The sequence below is a fragment of the Euleptes europaea genome, chromosome 12 (genome assembly GCF_029931775.1).
Source record: "Euleptes europaea isolate rEulEur1 chromosome 12, rEulEur1.hap1, whole genome shotgun sequence".
NCBI classification, from domain to species: domain Eukaryota; kingdom Metazoa; phylum Chordata; class Lepidosauria; order Squamata; family Sphaerodactylidae; genus Euleptes; species Euleptes europaea.
The window spans coordinates 4,537,752-4,560,277 of NC_079323.1; the positions used below are offsets into that span (position 1 = coordinate 4,537,752).

Consider the following 22,526-nt stretch of genomic DNA (forward strand, 5'->3'; position numbering starts at 1 on the left):
AAAGTCGGCATATAAAAACCAACTCTTCTTCTTCCTGCTATTCCAACTGATCTCCAGCCAATAGAGATCAGTTCACCTGGAGAAAATGGCCGCTTTGGCAATTGGACTCTATGGCATTGAAGTCCCTCCCCTCCCCAAACCCCGCCCTCCTCAGGCTCCGCCCAGGGCCAGATTTAGGTTTGTTGAGGCTCAAGCTATTGAAGGTAATGGGGACCTTTATATGTCCAGTTGTCCTTTGTCAACAACAAATTGTTGCTGTTTTTTGTGTTGAATATATGCTATATGGTAATTTATATAGAGAAATGAGCAAACCAGTGATATTTTAGGGAGCAGGCTAGCAGGCGGGGCCCATTACTTACTTCATAGGAGCCTACACAACACCAAACACTGTTGCTGTATGCAAGTTTTATTTTATTTGTTTTTTATCTTATATTTTGGAAATGTACATGCAGGTGTTTTTTTCCTTTAATTTTTTTTGGGGGGGCCAAGAGAGTGGGGCCCTAAGCTATAGCTTGTTTAGCTTATACGTAAATCCGGCACTGCCTCCGCCCCAAAAACCTCCTGCCAGTGGCAAAGAGGGACTTGGCAACCCTAGTGGTTTGCCACTGCTTGCCTCTGCATAGCGACTAGGGTTGCCAGCTCCAGGTTGGGAAAAACCTGGAGATTTTGGAGATAGAGCCTGAGGCTTGCACGGAACAGTGACTCAGGCAGAGACATGAAAAGGAGTGAGTGGTTCTGAGGGTCTTGCTCCAATTCATTCTGAAAGTGAACCTTTCTTTCCAGGAGAGATGGACTAGGGTTACAAAATAATGGGGGGCCATCAGTCCGGGGGCCCAGGTACTCGGGTCAGGTGCTAGTGGTGTGTGTTCGAATCAAGCTTCTTTTACACCGTCTTATGCACGTGAGGGTGAACCAGAGAGCCTCTTGTTCCGGGAGCCTGTGATGAGTGGGAGCAATTCTCTGCAAGGCTGAACAAGACCTCGAATGCTCAATGCCAAAGAAAGTGTCCTCATCTATCAGAGATCTGGCAAACCATGTCCTAGACATACATTTCCCCACCCCCCCGCTCAGAAGCATCCTTGAATTTCAAATTTGCTGACAACATCAAATGCAAAGCTAAAACTTTCAGACAATCTGTTGTAACTTTCCTTGCAACAGAGCAGCCCCCTGGACTGGGCGGGCGAGCGTGAGACTCCCCATTTTGGCATGCTGTCAACTAGACGATGGGGAAATTAGCAATGGGAAAATTTCAACTCTAGGTCCTTGATGAAAGTCCGGCAACGAGTCAAGGCCCCGGGACAGGCGTTGCCACTGTCTAGTGACATGTTCCTGACCCTTTTGAGAAACGTGAAGGGGGCCAATTTGAGCGCGGATCCCCTGTTTGCCATCGCTGGATTTTTTAAAATTTTATTTGCGTGCAAAATAGAACTGGAGAACAGCTCTCCAGGGGCAATCTCTCACAGCTGTTGTATGTCTCCAGGAGTGACTCTGGAGTCGGGAACTGCATGACTGCCGGCTGAAAGACGTTGTGGAATTGCATGACTTTGTACTTCAGTATGTGTGGATGCTTGAAGATCGCTGGCTTTCATGAGATCGCCCATGAGCGAGTAGCAATGATGAGGCATTTCTGTGACATGCGTAGGCTGTGATGGGGATCACGTCCAGAGTCCCCCTTGGTTCGGAAGACGTGGTTTTGGAGTTGACCCATCCATCCCCTGTGTCTCCTTGTGTCCTTTGCCATGCCTGAAGCAACATCTGCTCCAATCCATGAATGAGGGGTCGAAAACTATTGGGAAACACGCTTCGCCGATTGCAAATTGTGCATGGCAAACTTACACATAGGTTACTCTCACTGTGTGTGTGTGTGTGGGGGGGCAATGTGTAATAGGTCCTTATCAAAAGCCTCTGTCTCCCCCCTCCCACACCCCCATCTACGTTTTCAAGGGCAAAGGGGTTTGCTAGACTTAGTTGGAGATGATTTGCCTTTGCTTTAGCTGAGTATCAAAAACACTCCTAATGAACGCTCGCACATGAACACACACTATGCTGCATTATGCTTAATCAGACCATCAAGGTCAGTATTGTCTACTCAGACTGGCAGCTGCTCTCCAGGGTCTCAGGTGGAGGTCTTACCCATCACCTACTGGCTGGTCCTTTTTTCAACAGGGGATTGAACCTGGGTCCTCCTGCATGCCGAGCAGATGCTCTACCACTAAGCCATGGCCCTTCTCCACAGTGGTGTAGTGGTTAAGAGTGGTGGATTCTGATCTGGAGAACCGGGTTTGATTCCCCACTACTCCACATGAGCGGTGGACGCTAGTCTGGTGAACCGGGTCGGTCTCCCTACTCCTCTACATGAAGCCAGCTCTGAGCGCCTCAAAGGAAAGGCAGGAAAAGCAGGATCCAACGACTGAGATTTCCTTTTGCTGTTGAGCGCTTCCCTTTCTGGAGTAGCAGCTCAGAACTGGGGGGTCTGCACGGCCCTGTAAACCTCCGTCTTCCCCCTCTAGAGTGGCATTTCGATTCTGTGCAACCCAGGTCCCTAAATAAAAGAACAATGTGTCGTCTTAATGCTGTTTGAACTGTTGCCCAATTGGGGTGGAATTTGCAGCGACTGTTTGAGAAATGCATGTAGGTCCCTAACTCCCATCACGGGAGTGGGGAGGGAAGGCGGTGGGACTTTGTCCCCCTGTTCCATTTGCTTGCCTTTGAATCGAGGCCAGCGGACTCGTTTCCCAAAAAGGTCTGTAAATAGTTGCCAAATTCCAAAACCAGCCTGGGAATGGTGGCCCCGTCTGGCAGGGATTCGACAGAGAGACACATGCGCCTGTCCCAGCTGCCCCTTCCTGAGGTCCTGATGGATGGTGAAATGGTGGCTGGTCTTGGCAGGGGAGGGGGTTTGCAATCCTAAGCATTCCAAGGAGCCAGCGTGGTGTAGTGGTTAAGAGCAGTGGTTTGGAGTGGGGGACCAGGTTTGATTCCCCCACTCCACATCAGCAGCAGAGACTAATCTGGTGAACTGAATTGGTTTCCCCACTCCTCCACATGATGCCAGCTGGGTGACCTTGGGCTAGTCACACACTCTCAGCCCCACCTACCTCACAGGGTGTCTGTTGTGGGGACGGGAAGGTGATTGTAAGCCGGCTTGATTCTTCCTTAAGTGGTAGAGAAAGTCGGCATATAAAAACCAACTCCTTCTTCTTCCTCGGAAGCACATCCCACTGAAATCTTGGCCTACTCAAGAGGTGGAAAGTGCAGTCAAGTCGCAGCCAACTTATGGCGACCCTGTAGGGTTTCCAGGGCAAGAGATTGCAAAGTTAGTTTGCCATCGCCTGCCTCTGCACAGCAACCCTGGATGGTCTCCCATCCAAGTGCTAACCTAGGATGACCCGGTGTAGCTTCTGAGATCTGATGAGACTGGGCTAGCCTGGGCCATCCAGATCAGGGAAAAAGACTTACAAAGGTGGTTCGTCATTGCCTGCCTCTGCATAGCAACCCTGGACTTCCTTGGTGGTCTCCCATCCAAGTCCTAACCAGGACTGACTCAGCTTAACTTCCAAGATCTGGTGAGATCGAGCTAGCCTGGGCCACCCAGCTCAGGGCAAAAGACACCCAGAGGTGGTTTACCATCGCCGGCCCCCGCATAGCAACCCTGGTCTCCCTTGGTGGTCTCCCATCCAAGCACTAACCAGGGCCGACCCTGCTTAGCTTCCACGGTCTCATGAGAATTGACTAGGCTGGACCATCCAGGTCAGGGCAGAGATCTTTTGGTGGTGGAAAGTGCCATCAAGTAACAGGCGACTTACGGCAACCCCAGCCAAGGGGCTTTTGAGGCAAGTGAGAAGCAGAGGTGGTTTGCCATGGCCTTCCTCTGCAGAGCCTTCCTTGGAGGTCTCCCTTCCAGGTACTGACCCTGCTTAGCTTCTGAGATCTGACGATATTGCAGTGTATTATACCATTCCTCATCCTCCTACTCCTGCATAACATATTAATTAAACTGAAATAACTTCCACTGTCTTGTTCTGTATTGTGTATGTGTGTTAAGTACCGTCAAGTTGCTTCTGACTCATGGCAACCCTATGAATCAATGTCCTCCAAAAGGTCCTATCCTTAACTGCCTTCCTCAGGTCTTGAAAATTGAGGGCTGTGGCTTCCTTTATAGGGTCAATCCATCTCTTGTTGGGTCTTCCTCTTTTCCTGCTGCCTTCGACTTTTCCTAGCATGATTGTCTTCTCCAGTGACTCTTGTCTTCTCATAATGTGACCAAAGTACGACAGCCTCAGTTTAGTCATTTGAGCTTCTAGGGTCAGTTCTGGCTTGATTTGATCTAGAACCCACTGATTTGTTTTTTTGGCGGTCCACTGTATACGGTATTCTGTATTAGCAAGTCACAGAGTTGCCAACATCCAGGTACCTGCTGGACATCTCCTGCTATTACCACTGATCTCCAGCTGATAGTTCCCTAGAGAAAATGGCCGCTGTGGCCATTGGACTCTATGGCATTGAAGTCCCTCCCCTCCCCAAACTCTGCCCTCCTCAGGCTATGCCCCAAAAACCTCTCGTCAGTGGCGAAGAAGGACCTGGCAAACCTACCAGTGAAGGACTCTTCCATCCTTCTTGTTTCCGGGATGGAGGAGGATTGGCGAAGGGGGGGGGGGCTGGCTTTGCAAGGAATAGGAGGGAGAATTCGCCCCGTCTGATTTACAATACCGATAAGACATCTAATTTGCAAATATGATAATATTTGCAACAGTGATAAGATTTGCAATGATAAACTTTGCAATGACAAGATTTGCAATAGTGATAATATTTGCAATAATAGAAAAGGGCAAGAGTCCAGTAGCACCTTAAAGACTAACAAGAATATTTTCTGGTAGGGTATGAGCTTTCATGAGCCACAGCTCACTTCTTCAGATGTGGCTCACGAAAGCTCATCCCCTACCAGAAAATATTCTTGTTAGTCTTTAAGGTGCTACTGGACTCTTGCCCTTTTTGACTACTGCAAACAGACTAACACGGCTACCCACTGTGAATTTGCAATAATAGTAAGCTTTGCAATAACGATGACATTTTCAGTATCGATATTTGCAATAATAGTAAGCTTTGCAATTACGATAACATTTTCAGTATCGATATTTGCAATAATAGTAAGCTTTGCAATTAACGATGACATTTTCAATATCGATATTGGCAATAATAGTAAGCTTTGCAATAACGATGACATTTTCAATATCGATATTTGCAATAATAGTAAGCTTTGCAATAACGATAACATTTTCAATATCGATATTTGCAATAATAGTAAGCTTTGCCATAACGATAACATTTTCAATATCGATATTTGCAATAATAGTAAGCTTTGCAATTAACGATGACATTTTCAGTATCGATATTTGCAATAATAGTAAGCTTTGCAATTAACGATGACATTTTCAATATCGATATTTGCAATAATAGTAAGCTTTGCAATAATGAACACATTTGCATTAATAATAATAATAATAATTTGTAATAATGACAATACGTGCAATCATGGTAAGTGCAGGTTTTTTTGTTTTTGTTTAAATCAGTATTGTTAAGGGGAAATACAACCGGCAGACGGCTCGATTCCTCCCTCCCCCCATTGCACTGAATCCTGCTGGCATCACAATCCGGCCCCCGCCTGGCCCCGCCCCCCGGCTCCCCCCCGCCCGGCTCGGGAAGGTGCTATAAATGGGTGCGGGGCGGAGGAAGCGGCTGGCTGCGGGGCTGGACGGCGGTGCGGGGCGGCGGTGCGGGGCATGGACCGGGAGCGCCGGGGCCGCTGAGACTGCTCGGGTGCCGGAACCATGAAGACCATCATCGCTGCCTACTCTGGAGCCCTGCGAGGTAGGCCGCCTGGAGGAGCGTCTTCTCCCTCCCTTCCCCCTCGGGGGGGCCAGAGAGGACTGGGAGAGCGTGGCGCCGGCACCCCGGATCGGGGCCCCGGCTGGCGATTGCATTTCTGCACAGTCGCTTTGCTTCCCCTCGTTGCAATTTTGAAGGGGGGGGGTCAAGAGAGCCGCAAAGATGGAGCCCTGGCTGGGGGGGGGAGGGGCTTCAGAGGCCAGCCGGCTTCTGAATTGGGGTGGGGGGGCTCGAGTCTGTTGACTTCTGCAGAGGAGGGAAGCGGAGCATTGCGTTTTATGCGCTTCCAGACTGAGTCAGGATGAGAAAAATGGCTGTTCATGTGCCTAGATGTTGTTTCTTGGGATCCTCCATATATATAGAAATTCGCCTCCTCCCCTTCCCCCTTCTTTCCTCATTATTGTAGTTCCACTTGAACACATGAAGCTGCCTTCTACTGAATCAAATCCTGGGTCCATCAAAGTCAGTGTTGTCTACTCAGACCGGCAGCGGCTCTCCAGGGTCTCAGGCAGGGGTCTTCCACATCACCTGCTTGCCCAGTCCCTTTAGCTGGAGATACCGGGGATTGAACTTGGGACCTCCTGCATGCCAAGCAGGTGCTCTTCCAACTGAGCTATGGCCCCTCCCCATGGCTCTCAGGCGGAGGTCTTTCACATCACCTGCTTTGCTTGCCCAGTCCCTTTAGCTGGAGATGCCGGGGATTGAACCTGGGACCTCCTGCATGCCAAGCAGGTGCTCTACCAACTGAGCTATGGCCCTTCCCCATGGCTCTCCAGGGTCTCAGGCAGGGGTCTTTCACATCACCTCCTTGCCTAGTCCCTTTAACTGGAGATGCCGGGGATTGAACCTGGGTCCGTCTGCATGCCAAGCAGATGCTCTGCCACTGAGCCACAGCTCCTTGCCCCTCATTGCTTGAGTTTTGCATTTGGGTCCCCTACGGTTCAAGATTCCCCCCCCCCCGCATTTTCTCCAAGGATTCCCACTTGCTTTTGCTGCCGTTCCCGAGCATTGCTCGACTTCTGTTCTTTGCATATGTTATAACTGCAGGAGGGTGTATGGTTTTCCCACATAAGGGTCAGAGAAATATATGGAGGATAGCTTTTATCAATTACTTTTAGTTGTCTGAGCTGAATGGAGCTCGTGTGTTCAGGAGCAGTATACCTCTCAACATTATTTATTTACTTTATTTATATCCCGCCTGTCTCCCCAGTGGGGACCCAAAGCGGCGTATATTGTTCGCCTCTCTTTTGTGTTATCCTTGCAACAACCCTGTGAGGTAGGCTAGGCTGAGAGTGTGCGACTAGCCCAAGGTTACCCAGGTAGCTTCCATAGCAGAGTGGGGATTCGAACCTGGGTTTCCCAGATCGTAGTCCTGCACTTTTATCACTACACCTTGCTGGCTCAAGAGGGAAAGAACTTCTTGCCTTGCTTGTGAAGTTCTCCGGAAGCATCTGGTTGGTAACATACCTTGAATGCTATTGCTTTGCATGCAGAAGGTCCCAGGTTCAATCCCCAGCATCTCCAGCTAAAGGTTCTGGCAGTAGGTGATGTGAAAGACCTCCGACTGAGACCATGGAGAAAAGAAAAAAGACCCCAAATATTAAAGTTATCATATAATGCTTATACATTCACATCTGTATGTAAAGTAATGAAAATCACATATATTGTTCAGGCTGGTGGCTCAGTGGCAGAGCATCTGCTTGGCATGCAGAAGGTCCCAGGTTCAATCCCCGACCTCTCCAGTTAAAGGGACTAGGCAAGGAGGTGATGTGAAAGACCTCAGCCTGAGACCCTGGAGAGCAGCTGCCAGCCTGAGTAGACAATACTGACTTTTATGGACCAATTGGTCTGACTCAGTGTAAGTCAGCTTTGTGTGTTCCACAGGGAGTTGGGCTGGTCTTGCTTGGAGGAGGAAGCTATGCTAGATGGGTCTGATCCCATCAGGCAAAAAGGAAATGCTACTCTGCTCAACAAGTAAATTAAAATGTGGAATCCGCTGTCAGCAGATGTAGCGATGGCCACAAGCATAGATGGCTTTAAAAGAGGATTAGACAGCTTCATGAAGGAGAGGTCTATCAATTGCTGTTAGCCAGGGTAACTAAAAGGAGCCTCCATATCCAGAGGCAGTTGACCTCTGAATACCACTGCTAGGGGGAAACATGGCAGGGGGCTTGGCCTCCATGCCCTGTTCATTGTCCCTATCTGGCAGCTGGTTGAGACACTCTGTGAAACCAGGTGCTTTGGGACTTATCCAGTAGGACTCTTAAGTTCTTGTTGGTTGTGAAGTGCCCCGTTGGCCTAACCTGTTGAATTGCCACCTCCCCTCCCAAAAAAACCAAGATCTTCTGAAGCCTAAGGAGCCGTATTCCAATTTAAGTAGCTCTTCCTACACTTATGAGCCCTGTGGCACAGAGTGGTAAGCTGCAGTACTGCAGTCCAAGCTCTGCTCACGACCTGAGTTCGATCCCGACGGAAGTCGGGTTCAGGTAGCCGGCTCAAGGTTGACTCAGCCTTCTATCCTTCCGAAGTCGGTAAAATGAGTACCCAGCTTGCTGGGGGTAAAGGGAAGATGACTGGGGAAGGCACTGGCAAACCACCCAGTAAACAAAGTCTGCCTAGGAAACGTCGGGATGTGACGTCACCCCATGGTTCAGGAATAACCCGGTGCTTGCACAGGGGACCTTTACCTTTTACCTACACTTAGGTGGGAGGAAGGCTGTCAAACTTGATCTGGAAGGAAAGGTGAGGTATCAATACTTTAATAGGCCAGTAGACTTGCAATGCTGAGTCTGTTGAACTTAGGCAGATCACGAGAGAGGGCAGGAAGGGTTGCGTCAGTGTTTGGCTCTCATGGCCCTTTCTTGCATGCCCAGGGTAATGCTGATTGATCGCCACTTTAGGGCCAGGAAGGAATTTTCCTCCAGGCCAGATTGGCCAGGGATCCTGGAGGGGCTTTTTTGGCCATCTTCTGGGCCTGGAGCAGGGGTCACTGGGTGTGTGTGGGGGGGAGGTAATTGTGAATTTCCTGCATTGTGCAGGGGGTTGAACTAGATGACCCTGGTGGTCCCTTCCGACTCTGTGGTTCTATGATTCTGTGACTTTCTTCACTGGGGTGGTTGGATAGCAGAACGATCTCTTCCTGGGTACCACTTCATATGTTACTCCATGGGAGTAGTTTCAAGTGGGTAGTCGTGATGCTGTGCACTAGAAGAGTAAGATTCGACTCCAGCTGCACCTTAGACACTCAACAAGGATTCCAGGGTACGAGCTTTCGAGAGTCGAAGCTCCCTGCCCCAGGATGTTGTGATGGCTGCCAACTTGGAAGGCTTTAAGAGGGCTTTAAGAGTAGGCTTTAAGAGTAGACATGTTCATGGAGGAGGGCCAGCCATGGCTTCTAGTTAAAATAGATACTAGTCATGATGCGTACCTATTCTCTCCAGGATCAGAGGAGCATGCTGAATATATTGGGTGCTGTATTGGAACACAGGCAGGATGGTGCTGCTGCAGTCATCTTGTTTGGGGGCTTCCTAGAGGCCCCTGGTTGGCCCCTGGGGGAACAGACTGCTGGACTTGATGGGCCTTGGTCTGATCCAGCAGGGCCTTTATGTTCTTATGAGAAAGGGTTTTTTTTTACCTCCTTTTCCTTCCCCAGTTGTTCAGATTTAAATGGTTCCTACAAAGCTGCTGTTTGGCAGCTCTTGAAGAAGTATATTACATGCGTAAGGGTAGCCCCCTGTGCAAGCACCAGGTCACTCATTACTGACCCATGGGGTGACGTCATATCCTACATTTACTAGGCAGACTGTGTTTTCGGGGTGGTTTGCCATTGCCTACCGCAGTCATCTTCCCTTTACCCCCAGCAAGCTGAGTACTTATTTTACCGACATTGGAAGGATGGAAGGCTGAGTCAACCTGGAGCCGGCTACCTGAAACCAACTTCCATTGGGATCGAACTCAGGTCGTGAGCAGAGCTTGGACTGCAGCACTGCAGCTTACCACTCAGTGCCACGGGGGTCCTGTTACATTTGTACATAGAGAAATATTGCCTGGGGTGAAAGGGTTAACTCCCCTCTGGGCCGCTTGGAATTTTTTATGGAAAGTCAGCAAGAGAATCTAGATCCTCAAGTTGCAGCTCATTTGACCCTTGGTCTCGGCTCATGCGTAAACTGCCTGTGCCAGTAGCACTAAAAGCAATAAACCCTTTTCATTCATTGGGGCCTCCGCATGGCAACATTTCTCAGGGCTTGTGCTGGTGTGGTGCTGTCCTTAGCCATGTTTTTTCTCCTATTGCATCACTTTGGTATAGAGTATTTCCTGATTTTTTGGGGGGGATGCAAAATGAAATCAGGCATACAAGGAAGCGTAGCTGCGTGGAGGAGCTGTGACCCCCATTGGAGAGCATCTGCTTGGCATGCAGAAGGTCCCAGGTTCAATCCCCGGCATCTCCAGTTTAAAGGACCAGGCAGTAGATGATGTGAAAGACCTCCCCCTGAGACCCTAGAGAGCCATGGAGAGGGGGCGGTGGCTCAGTGGTAGAGCATCTGCTTGGCATGCAGAAGGTCCTGGGTTCAATCCCTGGCATCTCTAGTTAAAGCATCAGGCGCTAGAGGATGCGAAAGATCTCAGCCTGAGACATTGGAAAGCCAATGCCAGTCTGATTGGGCAATACTGACTTAGCCGGACTGAGGGTCCAATCCAGGAGATAGCAGCTTCATGTGTGGGATAACAAAATCATTAGGTGTATTCCTTTGGACCAAAGATGCCAGCATGGTGTAGTTGGTTAAGAGCGGTGGACTCAGGACACTCCTCATGAGCGGCGGAGGCTAATCTGGAGAACCAGGTTGGTTTCCCCACTCCTACACGTGAAGCCAGCTGGGTGACCTTGGGCTAGTCACAGCTCTGTTCTCAGCCCCACCTACCTTGCAGGGTGTCTGTTGTGGGAAGGGGAAGGGAAGGTGATTGTAAGCTGGGTTGATTCTTCCTTAAGTGGTAGAGAAAGTTGGCGCATAAAAACCAACTCTTCTTCCTCCCCCCAGGTTACTGTTGGGACCCTTAGATTATCAAATACGAAACAAAAACCTATGCTGAATACAATAAAATATCAAAAATAACAGCACATGTAGCTAAACAGACATAATTAAATTAACAGACATGTAGCTAGACAGACATAATTAAATTAACAGACATGTAGCTAAACAGACATAATTAAAGAGTATATATATGTACATGCATTTATGCATATATACATGTGTATATATATACATAAATGCCTACCAAACATATGTTGCATACACCATTCTATCCAATATTATGTCAATACATCAATCATAAGAAGTCTATATGCATAACAGCAACATCTGAGAATCCAATAAATCAAAGTATTCACTCAAAGTCCAATATTGTTTAGGATGAGAGCCATTCATGAACGGGAAATTTATAAGCAGGAGACGGGATATCCAGATCGATATTCAGCTGTTTCGTCCAAGCAGATTTCCTCAGTCCTATGTCGCGGTCGCCACTACTAGTACCCAGTAAGCACAAACGTGGTTCTGTACTGCATTGACTTCAGAAATTCAGAATGCCGGAAGGGGGCCTCTGCCCACCCTTTTGAGTGACACCAATAGCCCCTTAAATTGCAAACCCTGGGCGAGCAGGGGGGCAGAGGTCTACGGCCCAGGGACTTGGCAGCAAGCTGGGGGAGGGGGGGGGGAATTGAGGCTTGGCCTGGCCCTCGTTCTATTGATTTGCAGGCTATGCAGCAAAACTGTTGCCGAGAGAGATGCTGCATGATGTGTGTGTGTGTGTGTGTGCCAGAGGCTGCTTAATGGGATGTGAGAAGGCTAAAAATAGTGGACCCAGAGGGATTCTGTCACCGCGGCAAGAATCCCAGAGGTTCTGCAGCTGTTAGTTCTCCGTAGGGGGCTGTTCCCTTAGATGCTTGCGGCCGGCCTTTTGAATTTCTTAGGGCTTTGGTGTTTTTTAGCCCGGGATGCCCTTTTTGGCAACAGTGTGGTATACTGGTTAAAAGTGGTGGTTTGGAGCGGTGGAGTCTGATCTGGAGAACCGGGTTCGATTCCCCACTCCTCCACATGAGCGGCGGAGGCTAATATGGTGAACTGGCTTTGTTTCCGCCACACGAAGCCAGCTGGGTGACCTTGGGCTAGTCACAGTTCTCTCATCCCCACTTACCCCACAGGGTATCTGTTGTGGGGAGGGGAAGGGAAGGTGATTGTAAGCTGGCTTGAATCTTCTTTAAGTGGTAGAGAAAGACGGCATATAAAAAAACTAACTCTTCTGCCCTTCGGGGAGCTGGGAATCAACGCAGCCCCCCTTGGGGACTAATTTAGCTTGGGAAACAGAGTGGCTAGCCCCAGGAGGGGTTGGTGGGGTCCTCTGCGATTCCCCTTTTGCTTCTAAAAAAACCCCTCTGCACCCCAGACCCATTTAATCCCCAGTCTGTCACCTCAGCTTTATGACCTGAGTGTTGCATTAGGATCTGGGAGACCCAGGTTCAAATCTCTGCTTGTGCTGTCGAAGCTCGCTGGTCGATCTTGGGCCAGTCACAGTCTCTCGGCCTCGCCTACCTCATAGGGTTGTTGCAAGGAGAAAGTGAAGGAGTGGAGAACAGTGTAGGCTGCCATGGGGTCCCCATTGAGGATAAAGAATAAGAAGAGTTGGTTCTCATATGCCGACTTTCTCTACCAACTAAGGAAGAACCAAACCGGCTTACAATCACCTTTCCTTCCCCTCCCCAAAACACACCCTGTGAGGTAGGTGGAGCTGAGAGAGCTGTGACTAGCCCAAGGTCACCCAGCTGGCTTCGTGTGGAGGAGTGAGGAAATCAACCTGGTTCTCCAGATTAGCCTCCGCCGCTCATGTGGAGGGGTGAGGAATCGAACCCAGTTCTCCAGATCAGAGTCCACCGCTCCAAACCACTGCTCTTATAACCACTACACCACGCTGGCTCTCTGCATAGTTTTTCTTGGCCAAACACCAGAGGTTTTTGGGCCGGGTGTGGAAAGCAGCAGGGGCTCTGTCGGTTAGAGCCGGAGGGGTGGCGGCTTGCGGCCGCCCTTGAAAGAAACCATCCATGCGACTTAGGCTTTGCGGTTGGCAAATGTGACCTTCCTCGCTGGGAGACCGTGAAAGGCAGAGGTCTAAAAATGAGTGGTATTGTTCTCCCCTCTTCTCTTCCTCCTCCTCCCATCTGAGAGATTAGGCGTTAAAACCAGGTCTTTATCCAGGGCAGGTGATTTTAAGGCGAAGACTTCATCTCACCTGCCTGGCGGAGTGTGAAAATGCAGTTTTTAAAAAATTCTTGCCTCCACTGGCGAATAAGCCACCGTTGGCTCCCTCTGGCTTTCGGTTCAAGGTCCTAGATGCCTGCTCCCCACATCCCCTGTGGGGTGGGGCTCCCTCTGCAGTCTGGCGCCTGCTTAATGAAACCTGACTGGGTGGTTCTTTTTATTTAATTGATTAAATCTGCATACATTTGCATGGGAAGGCATGAAGCAGCAAGCAGTGCTTTTTTTTTTTTTAAAACACATTAATGTTTCTCCTTCCTCCCCAAGGGGGACGCAGAGTGGCAGACGTGGTCCCCCTCTCCTCCGTTTTATCCTCACCACAACCCTGCGAGGTAGGTTAGGGTGAGAACATGTGACTGGCCCCAGGTCACCCAGCAAACGTCCGTGGTGGAGTGGGAATTCGAACCTGGGCCTCCCAGCTCCTAGTCGGACATTTCTAACCCAAACTCAGTTGTCACGAGGGCCGGATATGACATGAACGTCATGTGGTCGGGCCAGGCCTCGGCAGCCGAGATCGGGTAGGGTGGGTTGGCTGCTTTGTGGGCCTGATAAGAGCGCTCAAGGGGCCGGATCAGGCCCTTGGGCCTTACCTTTGACACCCCTGCTCTAACCACTACACCAGTGGTTCCCAACCTTTTTTTGACCAGGGACCACTAGGACCTTTTTGTTCGGTGCAGGGACCCCAAGGTTCAAAATAAAAATTCCGAGAATTTGAAAATAAACTTTAATCATAACTGTTAGGTAAACAAAAATATTTTCTGGTAGGGTATGAGCTTTTGTGAGCCACAGCTCACTACTTGAGATATCTTCAGGTATCTGAAGAAGTGAGCTGTGGCTCCCGAAAGCTCATACCCTACCAAAAATATTGTTGTTAGTCTTGAAGGTGCTACTGGACTCTTGCCCTTTTCTACTACTGCAGACAGACTAACACGGCTACCCACTGTGAATTATCTTGTTAGGTAAACATTAAACTTAGAATAATATTTGAATATATATTTTTATAATAGCGAACTTTTAATTGAAAATATTAATTTATTATGGGTTTATAACTTTGTTTCGCGGACCCCTGGTTTGGTTCTCATGGACCCCTGGGGGTTCACGGACCCCTGGTTGGGAACCAGTGTACTACACCATGTTGGCTTTTGGGTGACATCCCCCCCCCAACAATTTCTCACATACTCGAAGCTGGGGTGTTTCTTCTAATGTCCCTGTGGTTACTTACAAAGTTAGCGGCCAGGTTTTGTAGAATCGTATTTAATTATAGGAAATCTAAATAGAAATGAAAAGTTGTAGAGCGGATTGTTTAAATGTATATTGTTGTCCAGTTTTTAACCATTTTAAAGAGTAAAGTTTTGTATAGTGTTTTAACCAACAGGTATTGTTTTATACTGCCAGTTGGAGTAAGGCAATGTAACTGCAAACATTTTATGTTTGGTCTAAGGACCGTAATAGTAATAAATCTAAACCTTGTGGTTACTTACTTGTCTTGCAAATCAGTGAAGCACTGCAAAAAGATCTAAAAACCTGATATTGTTTGGGAGGCACCTTTTTAATCAGTTAAATTAAAATGATCTGAGTGCCTTTCTAAGCTCTCTTACCTGGAAGCAAACTGGGACTGACTCCGTATTGAATATGTATTGGAGTCTGTTATCAAGGAACCCCATATGGAGACTGCTTATGTAATGTTTGACTTGAGAATTCACTTTATCCTGTTTGGGTATCCTTACTTTGACTGTTTTCTTTGCTAAGAACTCCTTGTGAGGAGTTGGGGGTGGGACGGGAAGCCCTTTTTGTGAAGCTCTTCAAGCCGTGAGTTCCTCTAGTTTAGGGTTGCCAACCCCCAGGTTGGGGCTGGAGTTCTCCCAGAGTGACAACTGATCCCCAGCCTGCAAAGATCAGTTCCCCTGGAGGAAACGGCTGCTTTGGAGGGTGAGGTGGGCTCTCCGACATCCCATTCCTGCTTCACTCCCGTCTCAAAACTCTGCCCTCCACAGGTTCCGCTTCCAAATTTCTAAGAATTTCCCAGCCTGCAGCTGGCAGTTTTAGCCAGAGGACAATATATACCTTTGCAGCAGGAGCAATATATACCTTTGCAGCAGGAGCAAAATGCTTATTGGCTTGCTTACTCATGAGTAATTTCCATCTCCTCCCAGGATTTGCATCCAAGCAAATATGCTTTTAGGCTGCAGCCTTCCTTCCTTGAATATGTTTGCTGAGTCACTGGGAAAAGCCTTTTGGGTCAGTGAGTTGCTTTCCCCGTACGTTAGGAAGAATTTTCTAATATATTAGGAAGAATTTTCTAACAGTTAGAGCGGTTCCTCGGTGGAACAGGCTTCCTCGGGAGGAGGTAAGCTCTCCTTCCCTGGAGGTTTTTAAGCAGAGGCTAGATGGCCATCTGTCAGCAATGCTGATTCTATGACCTTAGGCAGATCATGAGAGGGAGGGCATCTTGTCCGTCTTCTGGGCATGGAGTAGGGGTCACAGGGGGTTTGTGGGGGAGGTAGTTGTGAATTTCCTGCATTGTGCAGGGGGTTGGACTAGATGACCCTAGTGGTCCCTTCCAACTCTATAATTCTATATTCAAACAGCATGGTTTGAATCATAGAGTTGGAAGGGACCACCAGGGTCATCTAGTCCAAAGCTTCTTAAACTGTGGGTCGTGGCCCAATATGGGGTCACGTAACTGAATGTGGGGGTCGTGAAAAATTTGGCAACAGTAAATGGTAAAATTATATGTATACCAACTAATTGTTTTAAAATAAATTTCTTTATGATTTATTATCAGTAAATGTTTGATTTGTATACTTATTTTATGTATCTTTATACCTGGGGTCATGTAAAATTTCTTGGGTGAAAAAGGGTCACGAGTGGGAAAAGTTTAAGCAGCCCTGATCTAGTCCAGCCCCCTGCACAATGCAGGAAATTCACAACTACCTCCCCGCATACCCCCAGTGATCACTATTCCGTGCCCAGAAGATGGCCAAGATTCCCTATATACGCCCCTGACATTCTTTGGAGGTCTCCCATCCAAATACTTGCAAGTGCAACACCTTAACCACTACACCATTCTGGCTCTCTGACCCTATACTACCTGTGTACATCTTGGTGTTTCGTATTTGGAGAAGAAGGGTAAAATAACAGTTGAGTGCAGAGACCGAAAATGTCGTCAGAAACAAAAGGAGGTCTGTTTGGATTTAGAAATAGTCTTCATGGGGTTGCAGGATTAAGGTCATTCGTCAGATGTGGCCACAGAGCCGAGTTTAACACTGAAAACATTGTCCCTTCTCAATAGACTAATAATGGTTCTAGTCAACGAGCCAGATTAGTTGCTTTTCAACAGTACTCATATTTTTTACAATAAGGTCCGTCCAGCCATATCATACCTGGGAGTTAACATATGCTCTTAAATATTTTGGGGGAATAAAAACCTTCTCTTAAAAGTGTTTTACTCACTCTGCCTGGTCTCTAAGGTGCTACTGGACTTGAATCCAGATTAAATGGAATATTCTGAATACCGTCTGGTTTCCCCAGTGAACGCGTGAAGCCGCCTTATACTGAATCAGGCCACTGGTCCATCAAAGCCAGTATTGTCTACTCAGACCGGCAGCGGCTCTCCAGGGTCTCAGGCAGGGGTCTATTCGCATCACCTCCTTGCTTAGTCCCTTTAACGGGAGATGCCGGGGATTGAACCTGGGACCTTCTGCATGCTGAGCAGACGCTCTCCCACTGAGCCACAGCCCCTCCCCTAACTCAGCACTGTAACTACTACACAACACAATTAAATTTCTTGTGAGTGTTTACCAGTTGTACCTTTGGAGGTTGTCTCGGGTCATTGTGGAGAATCCCTTTCCAAACACAACTTCCTTATCTGCAAGGAGGAAAGGCAAGGCGAGTGAGCCATAAACCGCATCCAAGTACAAATATTTACTCTCCAGAAATAAATGCTTTACAGAGGCTGGGTTTCAGGGGGTGAAGAAGAGCCCGGGGACAACATGCAGGGACTGCTGGAGGTGGGGTTGCCAACCTCCAGGTGGTGGCTGGCGATCTCCTGGGATTACATAAGCACATAAGAAAGGCCATGCTGGACCAGACCAAGGCCCATCAAGTCCAGCAGACTTTCACATAGTGGCCAACCTGGGACCTCTAGGAAGCCCACAAACAAGATAACTGCGGCATAATCTTGCCTGTGTTCCACAGCACCTAATAGAATAGGCATGCTTCTCTGATCCTGGAGAGAGTGGGCATGCTGGGTACCCAAGGTTGGGTGAAAAGAAAATATATATAAGTCTATGTATAAATACTGAAAGTATAATTTATTAGAAGCGTTATATAAAATTATTTAAAAGCATTAAAATAGCACAATGGCATTTCCCGAGGTTGATAACTATAACCACATACCAAACGTGTTTAGGCTTATGGGGCCTTCATCAGTGGCAGCGGCTCTCCAGGGTCTCAGGCAGAGAGGTCTTTCCCATCCCCTTCCTGCCTAGTCCCTTTAACTGGAGATGCCGGGGATTGAACCTTGGGACCTTGTACATGCCAAGCAGATGCTCTCCCACTGATCCACAGTCCCTCCCCCGTAGTTAATAGAACTTTGGTGTCCTAGGAACTGGAGCCTTCAGGTACTAGGTCAAGTAAGCAATTTATTCTGTCCTCGGAGTCCTTGTTTATAACATTTGAATTTAGTTGTGTGTTTTATTATGCAATCCTAGGCAGAGTTACTCCAGTCTTAAGTCAGTTGAAATAATAGGTTTAAGACTTCAGTTATTCTGCCTGGGATTCTTGTCTTAATCGCTTTGAGAATCTCAGCTGGGCTTTCGAAACCCCAAGGTAGCATGCGTTTGTTTTACTGAGTACCTGCGTGGTGGAATCTTGGCTTCGTCTTCGGAATCTGACCCTCCCAGAAGTGGGGATAAATTTCCTTGCGGGCAGCTTGAAGTGCCCAATGCTGTTTGTCAATCCGGAAAGCGGTGTTAAATGGATGAATAGACCCGAGACGTGGGAAAGCCATCAAGTGCGGATTGCGCCACTTGAAAAATAGCCTTGAGGAATTGGTAGCGGTTTGGCAGGTGGGACACCTGAGGTTTGAATTACCGTGACCTGTGAAATTACCGTGACCTGGGAAAGAGCTCTGTGTGAGACCCGGGAGAGCTGCTGCCAGTCTGAATAGACCATACTGACCTTGATGGACCAAGGGTCTGATTCGGTAGAAGGGTCTGATTTGGTAGAAAACAGCTTTTGCTGTTTATCAGTTCTGGAAGTTTGCAGGAACCCTGTATTATTGGGAGGTGGTGGTCTCTCCTTCCCTGGAGGTCTTTAAGCAAAGGCAAGATGGCCATCTTTCAGCAATGCTGATTCTATGACCTTATGCAGTTCATGAGAGGGAGGGCGTCTTGGCCATCTTCTGGGCATAGGTAGGTGTGAATTTCCTGCATTGTGCAGGGGGTTGGACTAGATTAGGGCTGTTGAATTAAAAAAAATTCGGTATAGTTCGGATTCGGTTGAATTAGGCCCGTTTAGATTCGGGATATGCCGAAGTCCGAACTCCCCCACTTCGGGTCCGTGCAATTCGGCGGGAATTCAAAGTTCGGGGAAAAAATTTGGCCGAATAAAGCCATTAAAAACACAACCGCGCCTTTCCGCAACTCTGGGGGGGGCATTTTGGGGGGTAGAGGTCCCAAACTTTCAGCGGAGCTTCAAAGGACGTTTCTTGAAAGACCCCCCAAGTTTTGTAAAGATTGGGTCAGGAGGGGCTGAGATATGGGCCCCAAAAGGGGTCCCCCCCACCCTTAATGTGCATGTCTGAGCAGAGCTTGCCGCCTACGCAAAGCTCCCAGCCCCGACAAACAGCTGAGAAGTTTGCAAAGCAACACAACCTTGTAAGCAACACCTTTGTAACTGTGCAAAGCAACACCTGACTCCTGGGAGTTTGCAAACCATGGAAAGGGACAGAAGCAGCTAGCTATGCATAATGAGCAGGAGGGGTGGAATTTCCCCTTTTGCATGGGACTCCAAATGCATTCTTCAAGTCACCATTTGAAAACCAGTTTTGAGCAAGCATCCAAATAGACCTAACCGCTCTTATGAATGAGGGAAAACCTGAAGACACACAACTGAACCCCCCCCCTCAAACCAGGGAGAGAGAGACTCGAGGGGGAACACACCCCCAGGCAGAACCGGCAAAAGCCCCCTTTGGCTCCCCCCCCACCCACAGAAACTGCTCCCTCCCCACACACACACAGACTCTTCTCCCCCCCCCACACACACACAGGAGAAAAATTATAGATTAAAGCCCCCAAAGGGGTCTTACTGTGGCTGTCTTCTGTTCCATCCGGAGGGGCTGGGGAGGACTTGTAATTCAAGACGATTCCAATTAGGCACGGGATGTTTTGCTCTGGAGATGCATACAGGATCAGCTGATCCATTCATCCCAATAGGGGAAAGGGGAAAGCCCATATCTCGGGACCCCCTGACCCAATGTTTACAAAACTTGGGTGGTCTCTTAAGAAAACTTGTCTGAAGCTCCGCTCAAAGTTTGGGATCTGCACCCCCAAAAATGCGCCCCCTGCAGCCACGGAAAGAGAAAAGAAGGGAGCCAATATTTCTGCCCCCACTGAAACCATCTTTACAAAACTTGGGTGGTATCTTAAGAAGGATTGTCTGAAGCTATGCTGAAAGTTTGGGGGCTGTATCCCCAAAAATGCACCCCCTGCAGCCATGGAAAGAAAAAAGGGGGGAGCCCATATCTCGGGACCCCCTGACCCAATGTTTACAAAACTTGGGTGTCAATTTTTTGGGAAGTGCCGCTGAGCCCCAGAAAGAAGCGAAGTGATGGATGGTGCAAAGAACAAGAAGTGCAGAAGAAAAAAAGGCAGTCAGGGCCTGTGTGGTTCTTGCAAGGAGTTTCCCCCAAATCCCCCCACGGTGACCTGACCACCCCCTGCCTCTTCGGCAGAAAATGGCAGGGCTCAGCTATGGGGAGCGGGGATGGGGATGGGCCATGGCTCAGTGATAGAGCATCTGTTTGGCATGCAGAAGGTCCCAGGTTCCATCCCCGGCCTCTCCAGTTAAAGGGACCAGGCAAGTAGGTGATGTGAAAGACCCCTGCCCGAGACCCTGGAGAGCCGCTGCCGGTCTGAGTAAACAATATTGACTTTGATGGACCAAGGGTCCGATTCAGAATAAGTCAGCTTCATGTGTTCCTGTGTTCATGTGGTAGGAATGAAAGTGAGCATCTCAAGGGCATTGTGGTGCCTGCTAGAATGTGTGTGTGGTGGGGGTCTCCTTCTAACGGCTTTCCATTCCCCTCACCCCAAAGGTGTGGGTTAAGTGCTGTCAAGTTGCTTCCAACCCCAAGGGTACCAGTTGCAAAAAAAACCCGTCTTCCAGGCTGAGGGACTTGGGCAATAATTAAAACTGGAGATCGAGATCGCTCTTGTCCGCAAAGGCCCTTGGAATTTCCTGTGTTGGGAGGAATCTGTCAATGTGTAACTTCTCTCCGCCTCTCTTTTGCTTACAGATTAGAGGATCTGCTTGTAAACCAAAGCCGGGCCTGCCAAACGGGTTGTTGTCCGTAGTCCGTCAGCTAGCAAGTTAAAACTGGCTTCTTAACCTTAAAAAAAAAAAAAAGTTGGCCCGGATCTTGCTGGCTTTGGGGCTCTTCCTCCTGGTTTGCTTGTGAGGGGCTGGAGAGAGGCGTGGTGCTATTTTGAAGGTCGTTGCCTTCCATGTCTCCTCGACTGACCTGGCTGACCAGGGAAGGGGCTTTTCAGGGTGACGCTGCCCTGAATCTTTGGTCACTTGCAAATAATTCACTTACAAGGAGCTCCGCCTTTTAATTTTTGGGAGTGGGCATCGTCCCACTCTTCCTTTCTCCTTCCTGGAAGGGAGGGGAACCTGAAAATGATGGGGCAGAGCTTTGGCTGTCTATCTTTCGATCAATCCCTGGCATCTGGCAGGAGGTGGTGTGAAAGACCTCTGCCTGAGACCTTGGAGAGCTGCTGCCAGTCTGAGTAGACAATACTGACTTTGATGGACCCAACAGTCTGATTCAGTAGAAGGCAGCTTCATGTGTTCGTGTGTTCACAACTACCTCCCCGCAGACCCCCAGTGACCCCTCCATGCCAAAAAGATGGCCAAGATGCCCTCCCTCTCATCATCTGCTAAGGTCACAGAATCAGCATTGCTGACAGATGGCCATCTAACCTCTTCTTAAAAACCTCCAGGGAAGGAGAGCCCACCACCTCCCGAGGAAGCCTGTTCCACTGAGGAACCGCTCTAACTGTTAGAGAATTCTTCCTAATGCCATGATGGAAACTCTTTTGATTTAATTTCAACCCTTTAGTTCAGGTCCAATCTTCTGGGGCAACAGAAAACAACTCTGCACCCTCCTCTCTTTGACAGCTATCCCCTCTCACTCTTCTCCTTTCCAGGCTAAACTTACCCAGATAGAGAAAGTGGGCATATAAAACCAACTCTTCTTCTGTTCTTTCGTCCCCAGGGAGGGGTTCTGGTGTCCTTCCGGCTCTTCAGAATCTGTCCTGGCTCTCCAAATCCAAAGTTGAGAAACAGCTGCAGATCATCTCGGTGTTCCAATGGATAGTGACTTTCGTTGCCATGGGTAAGTCCCGCAGCTGTGCACCGGCTCGGGGTGGGGTGGGGGCAGATAGGACTGTTTGAAAGAGATCTTTGGGTTTGGTTTTGCACATGTCGCGGAATGTAGCTCACTGATCTTCTTCCCTCTCTCCGAGTTGCTCAGTTGGGTGCGCTTGGATTTTCCCTTCTGCCTCGGCTTTCCGAGAGCCAGTGTAGTGGTTAAGGGCGGCGGACTGTAATCTGGAGAACCGGGTTTGATTCCTCGCTCCTCCACATGAGCGGCGGACTCTAATCTGGAGAACTGGGTGGGTTTCTGTACTCCTCCGCATGAAGCCTGCTGGGTGACCTTGGGCCAGTCAGAGTTCTCTCTGAACTCTCTCAGGCTCACCTACCTCCCAAGTTGCCTGTTGTGGGGAGAGGAAGGGAAGACGATTATAAACTGGTTTGAGACTCCTTAACAGTAGAGAAAATCGGGGTATAAAAACCAATTCTTCTTTCTGCACAACACCTCGGCGTCTGGTTATGATTTGATTCAGCCAGCATGAATCTACTTTGTATGAGAGGAGGCTGAGGTTGTCAGGCCTAGCAACTGTGTGTGTGTGTGTGAGGGGTGGGGGGAGACTCAGTGTTGTGAGAAAAACTTTTTTAAACCCTCAGGTACTTATTGGAAATTTATACAGGAAGCGAAAAAGGGTAGCTCTAGGAATTGCTGGAACCTCTATGGTAAAAACATAGAGCTTC

At 48.7% G+C, this 22,526-nt stretch overlaps 1 protein-coding gene across 1 annotated transcript in view; it reads left to right on the forward strand.

The window, feature by feature from the left end:
* The first annotated feature begins 5,826 nt into the window (after window positions 1-5,826).
* Window positions 5,827-22,526, forward strand: part of DGAT2 (diacylglycerol O-acyltransferase 2) — a 31,300-nt gene continuing 14,600 nt past the window's right edge. The window contains exons 1-2 of the mRNA XM_056858482.1: window positions 5,827-5,868; window positions 21,691-21,810. Coding sequence (XP_056714460.1) covers window positions 5,829-5,868; window positions 21,691-21,810 — 160 coding nt within the window. The 5' untranslated portion in view covers window positions 5,827-5,828. The remainder of the gene's footprint in view (window positions 5,869-21,690; window positions 21,811-22,526) is intronic.